This window comes from Cajanus cajan, chromosome 5 (genome assembly GCF_000230855.2).
Source record: "Cajanus cajan strain Asha chromosome 5, NIPB_CcT2T_4, whole genome shotgun sequence".
Classification (NCBI taxonomy): domain Eukaryota; kingdom Viridiplantae; phylum Streptophyta; class Magnoliopsida; order Fabales; family Fabaceae; genus Cajanus; species Cajanus cajan.
Genome location: NC_138521.1, coordinates 4,508,182 through 4,518,271, shown reverse-complemented (window position 1 = coordinate 4,518,271; position 10,090 = coordinate 4,508,182). Strand labels below are relative to the sequence as shown.

Here is a 10,090-nt window from a genome sequence, read left to right as displayed (position 1 = left end):
GGGAGGTAGGCCCTTTGAATTTTTTTTTATCTAGATTGGGCCGCCGGGCCATTGAAAAGATTATGGGCCGAGCCTAGCGGAAAAGGAGTTCTCCTGAACCCAAACAAAAAAGAATAAAAAAATGCAGCAGCGAAGTCACACGCATAAACTTAAACCCTCTGTAAAGCCCTACTTCTTCTTCTATTGGTCGCCATTTCTAATCTCATTTCCTTTGAATTTGATTTCCTCATTGCGTTGCTGCAAACTGCAATTGCAATGTATCGATTAGCTCGTAAAGTAGCTTCTTCCTCCGCCAAGAACATCGTAAGACCAACCTTTGCTTTGCTACTAGTGGTTGAGATTTTTTTTTTTTTCTGCAATCTGAATTGTCATTGCTTTGTTGTGTTATACTCATATGGTTGATTAAAAGGTTATCATGTTATCTCACTGTGTCAGTGACAGTTACATTGATTTTTTGGTGCAGGTAAATGGTGGGGTATTGTTAACCAGAAATTATGTTACCAAAGATATCAACTTTGGGGTTGGGGCTCGTGCTGGCATCCTTCAAGGTGTAACTCAGGTTGCTGATGCTGTCAAAGTTACCATGGGACCCAAGGTATACATATATTTTGCTCATTTAGTGTAACTGCTCATGATGCTGTAGCCTTATGTTGTTGTTGAATTCAATTTTGCCGACGTGTCTAACCTTTCCTTTTGGAAAATTGTTACACGTGCTTGTAAGTTACACCCGGTGGATATTTCCATTGATATAAGTGTTGTATGTTGTTCGTTCCAAATAAATCATTTTTTGATGTAACTTGTCTGGATTACAATGGTTGACAAGAGAAGTTGATGTGATGAAGAACGGTTGAGTAACTTTTTTGTTACTCTTTTGCTTTGAATTGATTGAATCAGGGTCGCAATGTGATAATTGAGAGAAGTCGTGGGAACCCAAGGATCACCAAGGACGGGGTGACTGTGGCCAAAAGTATCAAATTTAAAGACAAAGCCAAAAATGTTGGTGCGGATCTTGTGAAGCAGGTGGCCAAGGCTACCAACACTGCTGCCGGAGACGGTGATTACTTTCTTTCTAACCGAAACCCTTTTTATGTTGAAAGTATCCTATCATTGTTCATTGAGGTTTTGATTTTCTTTCATAATGTTACTTTGGCATAAGTCCTCTACAAGCATCTTTTTGGGACCAAAAAATAGGGAATTATTTCAGTCCCAGGGTAATTAATCAAGAGTAATCACTGACTAGTATATAACTTGCTTATGTGATTTCAAATTCTTATCAAACGGATGAGAATAATATATAACAAAGAAGATCATGTCCAATGGTAGACATCACGCTTTGATTAAATTTCTTAATTTAATATTTTCTAGTATTATAATTTATAAGATGTTTGGAAATATTTTGATAATCTCCTCTGAAAATTTCTACCCTATTTCATGTTGGGAGGAATATGTAGAGAGATCTCATTTATACGTGCCTTTATCTATTCCCTTTTTTTTTTTTTTTTATACCCATCATATCGTACAAGTCAATGTTTTTTTCATTGATTCCAGGTACCACTTGTGCAACTGTTTTAACTCAGGCAATACTCACAGAAGGATGCAAATCAATTGCGGCCGGAGTAAATGTTATGGATTTACGGAATGGAATAAATAAGGCAGTTGATGCTGTAATTACCGACTTGAAAAGCAGAGCATTAATGATAAGTACACCAGAAGAGATAACCCAGGTGCAGGGACTTCTCAAGAAAAATTTTCCTTTTCTGAATGAATTTTAGTTAAGAAAATTGATCTGCAGTATGTTGCTAAGTTGCTTGTTGCTTGCCTCCTATTTTTAATTTAAGGTTAGCAAACATTGAATATTTGAGGCATTGCTCATAATTGATTTGTCTGATAAGTATATATATAAGTTGTTTGATGCAAAAGCTGTACTGCTACTTATCTTCCTGATGGATAAATGAAGTGCCTTTCATTAATTGGGTTATGTTTTTGTTTATTGGCTATTAATTTCTTTTATATGACTAGTAGGTTGGAACTATATCTGCAAATGGGGAGCGTGATATTGGAGAATTGATAGCAAGGGCAATGGAGAAAGTTGGGAAGGAAGGAGTTATTACTGTTGCTGTAAGCAATTTTGTAAATTTTTGTGAACTTATTACATGACAGAATTTCAGTTCAGGGTATCTATAATTTAATACTTTCAGGATGGGAATACTTTGGATAATGAGTTGGAAGTCGTAGAAGGAATGAAGTTAACCAGAGGCTATATATCTCCATATTTTATTACTGATCAGAAGACCCGGAAATGTGTAAGCACAGACTTATTCTTTGGTCAATAGCATATATGTAATATGTCAAAGTCAAACATTTTAAACTAGGAACTAGCATGCCATCTTACAATAGAATTACCTTTGACTAACGATGTCTACTTTTGGACAGGTGTTTATTAGGATTAGTATGTATTACAAAGTCTCCTTTTTCTGCTGTGAAGTTCATCCCTTTGCTCTGTAAAAGTAGCCTTATTTATGGCATCATATGGCTTCATGCTTAGCTATAGATTCAATTTGACAGAAGTATCTTGGTTTATTTAAAAATAATGCATGTCATGTAAATAAAAATGTGTTCAATTTGGTTAAATTTTATTAGGGTTCAGATGTATGCGATATTAATAAATGCTTAGCTATAGATTCAATTTGACAGAAGTATCTTGGTTTATTTAAAAATATTGCATGTCATGTAAATAAAAATGTGTTCAATTTGGTTAAATTTTATTAGGGTTCAGATGTATGTGATATTAATAAGAGTAATTTTGATTTTATTAGGAATTGGAGAACCCACTTATTCTCATACATGACAAGAAAATTTCAGACATGAATTCACTGCTGAAAATATTGGAGCTGTCCGTAACGGTGGAGAAACTAATCCTGATTCAATATGCTCATTTTCATTTGCAATTTGAGCATTCTCATTATTTATTTTATTATTTTAATGTTATCAGAAAAAAAGGCCACTCCTAGTTGTTGCTGAAGATGTTGAGAGTGATGCATTGGCCATGCTCATACTCAACAAGCATCACGCTGGACTTAAGGTGTTCACACAGCTTTTTGCCTTAATTATAGTTGCTGCTACCTTATGCTTCAATGAACTTGATTGCTGGGTTGTTGTCTCCTTTGATTTTAAATCGGTTTCATTGTAATAGCTAATGGTCAATTTACTAATAGGCAGTGATCTTTATGCTGCCTACCACTTGGATTTTCTTTCTTGCCTTGTTCTCCTGTCTCTTATTCTTTATGTGTTGTTTCCCTTTATTTTATGTGTGGTTTTACACGAGGATAAGTGTTTAGTAGATTGATTTAGAACAAGATAATGATGAGTCCAATCCAAACAAAATAAAAACAATACACCTCATCTGTAAGTGACTGCTTAAAGGTAGTTCAAACTGTGCATTTTTTGTCTACTGTCATTATATTCTTTCTTCACATCCAAAGACCCTTAAATGTTCCAAATTCTAACCACTTTAGAATTTTCATTTAGTTGATAATATTTACTTGGAAGTGAGAAAAATATGCTTCAAAACCTTTTAGAATGAATTTCTTATACACACACATATGCTTAATTGACTGGACGCTTGTTAGATTTTTCAAATCCTGCATATTTACAGAAATGTTTACTTAACTTTGACATCTGTAGAGCAATCTTGGTTACCTTAAGTGAATATTCCGGTGGTAGTATTCATGTGTGTGTATCTGGCGCATGCTTGCTTTTTTTGTTTTCAAATTTGTTTAAGGCAATTATTATTTATGGATTTGTAAATGTCTTGTGTGCTTGACCATAATATGACAAGCTACTTGGAATTTTATTTTGTACACATTTGTTTTCCAGTTTCCACTTTCTTTGATTTCAACTTTCTTGTACTTTAGGTTTGTGCTGTAAAAGCTCCTGGTTTTGGGGATAGTAGAAGAGCAAATCTAGATGATCTTGCAATTCTTACTGGAGGAGAGGTGATTTTATACACACATTTATTTGTCAGATACTGCAGTTGTGTTCCCCTTAAGGGTGCACTCTTTTCTTTTCAAGATTTTAATAACAACTCGTCTATTCAAGGTCTAGCAATTGGAACTACAGCTTGTTGTATGTTATGAAAAAGATTATGATGAATTTGAAAACAGGTCATCACGGAAGAGCGTGGTTTGTTTCTAGATAAAGTCCAACCAGAAATGCTTGGCACTGCAAAAAAGGTATGTGGCTTGAACCAAGTACCAACATAAGTAATATTTGGTTCTTCAAACTGTTATATATAATAATTAATTTAATGTGCAACAGGTTACAGTCACCATTGATGACACTATTATTCTACATGGTGGTGGGGATAAGAAGCTCATTGAAGAGAGATGTGAACAGGTATCTTTTTTATATATTGAATCATTGATTTATTTTTTGAAGTATTAGTTTTATACTTGTAATTTATTTATTTTTAAATATTCTAATAATTCAGCTGAGTAGTCTTTTATATACATATATATGTTTTCTAAATGATTTTAATGAACAGAATTACTAGGTTCTTAATTTAAGCCTTATTCTGAGCCTTATTCATATATCTTTTGTAGCTGAGGGCAGCTATGGACAAGAGTTCTGCCGTGTTTGATAAAGAAAAAGCACAGGAACGTCTATCAAAACTATCTGGTGGTGTAGCTGTTTTCAAAGTTTGTCACTCATCCTTAGAAATACTTGTCTGTAATGATTAATTTATATTCATTACCTTATGTGGAAGATGCAACCTAATCTTCAGGTTGGGGGGGCTAGTGAGGCCGAAGTTGGGGAAAGGAAAGATAGAGTAACAGATGCTTTAAATGCCACTAGAGCAGCTGTGGAAGAGGGAATTGTTCCAGGTAATTCATTTTTTCCATCTTTTTGATGGGATAATAAGTATATGGAGGAAGCAAGTGGATTGCACTTTATATTATTTTCTTATTCCCATAGTCCAATTCTGAGAACACTTGTTCATCTATTAAAGTTAATTTGCAATTGTTTGAACCAGGTGGTGGAGTTGCTCTCTTATATGCTAGCAAAGTCTTGGATAACCTTCAAACTCAAAATGAAGATGAGAAAAGAGGAGTACAAATTATTCAGAACGCACTCAAGGTAGTACCATTTGCTGCACCTGCTTTATTTTTCCATATAAAGGATCGTTCTCTCTTCTCTATTTTGATATTTTTACTTGGTAATTTTTCATCTTTCCTGACAATTAATGTTATTTATCATAGGCGCCTACCTTTACAATAGTTTCAAATGCTGGTTTTGATGGTGCTTTGGTCCACAGCAAATTGTTGGAACAAGATGATTGTAATTTAGGTTTTGATGCTGCTAAAGGTTTGTAATCAGTTTGCATATAAAATTACATTGAAATACATTACGATTATTATTGTCATATGTTAATATTACTTTGTTCTTTGACTTCTGTCCAAGATAATGGAATAAGATTCCTGTCGGTTGGTTGCTTGTTTTGGTTCATATTGTTACTAGCTACAACCTTTGTTACTAGTTTGCAGTTTGGACCATTTGCTGTCTTATTTATTACACTTGACATTAACAAAGAAAAATTCTGAATAATTATTACGGAATGTTTGTTTTTAAGTTATCCTTTTATGCTTAGTTGGTGCTTGAAGGATGATGGAGCTTATTCTGCTAAAACAGGTGTCTATGTTGATATGGTAAAGGCTGGAATAATAGATCCTCTTAAAGTTGTGAGAACAGCTTTGGTAGATGCTGCCAGGTAAAGTCATATCATCGCACTGCATTTTCTTTGCGTAGAGTATTGGAAAAAACTTCACTAAACCAGGTTTGTCTATAAATTTCACGTGTATGTGGAATTTTAGTGGGTTATAAACATGATGTATATCTTAAATTAAATCAAGGGTGAATACCAGCCTTGTGCATTTTCAAGACAAATTGACTTTGAGTATCACTGATATTATGTTCAGAGTAAATTACATCAACACCTGTTGAGATTTTGAGATTGCACAAGCACCTACTTTTTCTATCCCTATAATAAATAACTTTCCTTAATTGTTTGAAAACCGTAAATAGCCTTAAAACATTACATTAACACTCCTTAATTATTTGAAAAACATTATACCGTGACACCTCTTAAGGAATGTTACTGTAAATATTATAAAAGCAGGGAGTGTCAGTGTAATTTTACAAACTTCTAAGAATGTCGGTGTAATTTAGTCTCATGTTTAACTATTTTGTTCTCATGCAGTGTGTCATTGCTACTGACGACAACCGAGGCAGCTGTGGTGGAAAATCCGAATGACAAAAATAAACCTCCCAGTCGGGTGCCAGATATGGATGATTTGGACCTCTAACCTGCTTCACCAAATGATCAAAACAATTGTGTACCAATATCAGATTTTGCTCTTTCCTTTTAAGGATGTCGCTGAGGTATAAACTTGGGGGGCAAAATCTTTGTATTTTGCGGAGTGAGGTTAAAATTATGCCATCTTCTATTTATAATGTTTTAGCAAAAATGATGTCTCACTCTCGTTATTCTTATCAATAGGATGAGATGAAAACTTGTTTCATTCTATAGGTGTCATTCTTACAATTTATGTAACCAGTGCAAATCAAATAACTATTGAAACTCGTGTTTCTGCTCCATTTTACCCTTTATTAAAATGCGATTTGCTTTACTAACCAAATTTCATTTTGGGTTCTCTTATTTTAATCATTCAATTAATATTTACTTGTTTTAACAGCTCTGATGCTATGTTCTAATTGTAGTTTTAATAATACGTAGTATTATTAAGGAATATTACTAATCATTCACCTTTAATTGCATTTAACTCCTTACATGGATCGTATTCACCTTTACATATTTTATGCTTTCTGCTGGAATATAATGGACAGTGGACACGAGGGTTTTCAGTGACTGGATGAAAGCGTTTTGAAAGAAATCTCCTCTATATAATGGGTAAACTTGTGTATGTACTAATAATTATCTAACTGATGGTGTCATAAATGTGTTGTATTTTCTTTAATAAATATTTAAATTCTATGAATAAAAAAACAAAAAACAAAAAACTGATGTTATACGAGTGAGATCACTATGTTTGAATGTGATGATACGAACAAAGAAAATATGTTAATATCTGGGGATGTGATATGTCCATCAAATAGCTGGTCCAATTACATCCATAACAAAATTATTTCATCAACCATCGAAACCATAAGAAGCGGCATCTTGCACAATATCATTGATCCATATTAATTAAAACAAAAACTTCATTAGGAGTATTGAAGTTTGAAAATTATGCAAAATTGGAAAATGGCGTGGGAAATTGGAATAATATTATGTTAATAGAGTGGGAAAATGGAATGATTACGCTAACAGAGTAATTACATAAGTACCTAATTAATTCATTCATATACTGTGGCTTATAATATTTCCTTATGCATATATCTTAATATATGATGAGCACTCAGTTTTTAGGAGTTATATAATTCATTGTATGATATCATATGTATCAAGAGGTATCTTCTATATATATTTATATAAATACTCATAAAATTGTACGTTTGGATTTGAGTCAAAAATTAAAAACAATTTTCTTTTTTAGAGTGGAGTGTTTCTCATTTCTCTATATTCCATCTTTTTAATTTATTTACTTTAGCAAATATTAAAGTACTACTCTATCCCACTCTCTGTTGGACTAAGTTTGATATAGTTGCGTGGTGTTATCTATAGGTTGTAATTCTTGTGCATGTACCCTGGCTTTAGCTGTAAACCAATACCTCGTGAGAGGCACATTATAAACCTAATCTGTTCATTCCTTTCATTGAATCAGACATCTAGGAGAGGGAATGAATAGCATTAGTTTTTTATTGATTATAAGAAGAAATTAAAAAAAAAAAAACTGTAATAAAAAGACATCCTTTGAAAGAATTCGTGTAAATAACTCTAGCCACTGTTGCAAAATTTTAACCTCAAAACGGAGAGGAAATGTCCTAATTACTGCCAACAAAATGATGTGGAAGCATGTTCTACAATCTATGCTAATTAACACCTCATCTGCAAGTACAATTTGTGAGGGTAAACGATGTTGCTGCACCTTTCAGGTCATAATCTTGAGCTTGTTGAATGAGTCAGCCTCCGCTTTTATTACTGCATCATCTATCTTAAACAAGACTGCTTCATCACTGCAAATTATTCAAATTAAAACTTAATGAGAAAAAAACTAGATCACCAAAAAAGAAAGCGCGATCATATCTGAAGATGTTACACATTAAAGAGAAACGTAAACAAGGTATGATAATCATAAACCTCACGCATAATGAGTATTTAATTATTCATTTTGTTGGAATCAATGCCTTTCCAGATCCTAGATCACACATTCCATTAATTTCTAATTAAGACAAAACTTATCACATATCCCATTAATTTCTGGTTTTTTTCCATCAAAATTAAAATTTTATCTTTATATGATATTTAATGAATTTTTTTATTTATAGATTATGCATAATTTTGCAAGATGAAATTTTAATTCTGATAGAAAAATATCACCAACAACATCTATTTAATTTAATCATTCTAATTAAGTAATTCCAATGTACAAAATGCCTTTACAAGTGCATGTTCCTTGAGGAAAATGTTACATATGCACAGTTCCTTGCTAGTTTCTATTTAACATCTAGGAAAAGAAATAGAGAGAGGAGAGAAAAGTGTATATATGTATATAATAGATGATATGTGTCGTGAAAAGAAGAGAAAAAATGTGAGATTCTAGATGCATGCATGGAAATATTGAAAGAAATAACATACCTGCGATGGACTAATTCTTCAGACTCGAATCCTAACTCACTTCTCTCATCAGAATCCAAGTCAATGACCCCGGGCTTGAGATCATACTCATCGCTAACATTACTACTTTGCCCTTGCAACGACAACGATGAAAGCGACACCGCAGTGTTCTGCACAGCCCACGTGTTAATCTGTTCCTGCAAAGGGGTGTTGGAGTTGCTGTTCTGGCTTCCATGAACATTCTCATGCACCATAACATACTGCTCCTGCAGTGGCAGACACTGATACTGATGATGCTGTGGCTGGTTATACAACCCTAGCGGATCAGCGTTCAAAACCTCACCATCGCCATTGACAGCAACGTTAACGTTGCTGTTTGCAGCATAGATACCGGCGTGTTGTTGGTGCTGGGCCTGGTCCTGGGCTCGGAAGATGGCGAGCTGCTGAAGGGCGAGTTCGAGCTCGGCCCGGTAGTACTCGATCTGGGCCTGGAGGTCGAGAATGTACCTGTAGCAGCCTCCGACAGGGTCGGAGGCACGCATGTCGGATTGGTATATGATGGTGCGCATGGCTTGGTCCTTGTCGTGAGGGGTGAGGAACTTGATGATTTTGGTGATGTTGCTGACGCCAAATAGTTTGTGTGCGTTGAGGAATTGGCGTTGGCGATCGTGGGGGAAATAGGGTGCTAGAATGCAATCAGGTGCACACTTTCTACGTTGGTATTTGCATGCAGCACATGCCTGCGTTGTGCTGTTGCCATTTCTTGATGATGAGATTCTGTTCATGGCTTTTTGGGGTGGAACAAAAAGAGGGGTGTGAGATTTCGGCTGCATCTCCGGCGGGGAACGTGCTTAAGGGGGGACCTTTTCTGGTGCTTTTTCTCTTCCCTTAATTTCTCGGCTTTGTTTCCTCTCAGCAATGGGAGATGCAGAGAAATGGGAGGACCTTCGACAGATAGATATACTTCACCAACGGATCTTAACGGTTCACTGTGTTATTTTTGGACTCGCAAAACAAAACTTGTTATTATTGGCTCATGCTGGACCCTCAAATAGTGCACCATCTATTTCTTTCATCTGTTAATGTTTTTTTTAGGATTTAATTAAAACCCTAGGCAAAACTTCTAGATAATCATTTATTAAATTACTTATTACAATTCGTATAGTTATAGCGTTTGACCAACATAGAGCTGTTCATTCGGAGAAGGGATTATGTGTAATATATATCAGTGGCTGAGACTGATTATACAGGCTTAAGGAGTTACGTACGTGTACAAATTTTACAGGGATAATGGAT

General features: G+C 34.6%; 2 protein-coding genes across 3 annotated transcripts; one reads left to right on the top strand and one right to left on the bottom strand.

Moving 5' to 3' along the window:
- Positions 1–139: 139 nt before the first annotated feature.
- HSP60-3A (heat shock protein 60-3A) lies at positions 140–6,695 on the top strand. Of its 2 annotated transcripts, none has more exons than XM_083074776.1 (17): positions 140–303; positions 464–595; positions 895–1,054; positions 1,549–1,724; positions 2,023–2,118; positions 2,199–2,303; positions 2,817–2,903; positions 2,993–3,082; positions 3,915–3,995; positions 4,164–4,232; positions 4,318–4,395; positions 4,602–4,697; positions 4,784–4,883; positions 5,033–5,136; positions 5,259–5,364; positions 5,689–5,767; positions 6,257–6,695. In XM_083074776.1, exons 1-17 carry the CDS (start codon positions 256–258, stop codon positions 6,360–6,362), a joined length of 1,713 nt encoding a protein of 570 aa, XP_082930902.1. In that variant the 5' UTR covers positions 140–255; the 3' UTR covers positions 6,363–6,695. The 2 variants fall into 2 exon arrangements, with proteins under 2 accessions (XP_082930902.1, XP_082930903.1); XM_083074777.1 differs by having other exon boundaries at positions 160–303; positions 442–595.
- A 1,156-nt stretch (positions 6,696–7,851) lies between these two features.
- Positions 7,852–9,749, bottom strand: LBD22 (LOB domain-containing protein 22). Its single transcript, XM_020369404.3, has 2 exons — positions 8,816–9,749; positions 7,852–8,193 (listed from the first exon to the last, which is right to left on the bottom strand). Exons 1-2 carry the CDS (start codon positions 9,625–9,627, stop codon positions 8,109–8,111), a joined length of 897 nt encoding a protein of 298 aa, XP_020224993.2. The 5' UTR covers positions 9,628–9,749; the 3' UTR covers positions 7,852–8,108.
- Positions 9,750–10,090: the final 341 nt, after the last annotated feature.

Bases quoted from the DNA above. Each gene is read 5' to 3' on its own strand.
- LBD22 (XM_020369404.3), bottom strand. From the start codon at position 9,627: ATGCAGCCGAAATCTCACACCCCTCTTTTTGTTCCACCCCAAAAAGCC. The intron at 8,194-8,815 runs GTATGTTATTTC...AATAATTTGCAG, and splicing joins GAAGAATTAGTCCATCGCAG to TGATGAAGCAGTCTTGTTTA.
- HSP60-3A (XM_083074776.1), top strand. From the start codon at position 256: ATGTATCGATTAGCTCGTAAAGTAGCTTCTTCCTCCGCCAAGAACATC. The intron at 4,884-5,032 runs GTAATTCATTTT...TGTTTGAACCAG, and splicing joins GGAAGAGGGAATTGTTCCAG to GTGGTGGAGTTGCTCTCTTA. The intron at 5,365-5,688 runs GTTTGTAATCAG...CTGCTAAAACAG, and splicing joins AGGTTTTGATGCTGCTAAAG to GTGTCTATGTTGATATGGTA.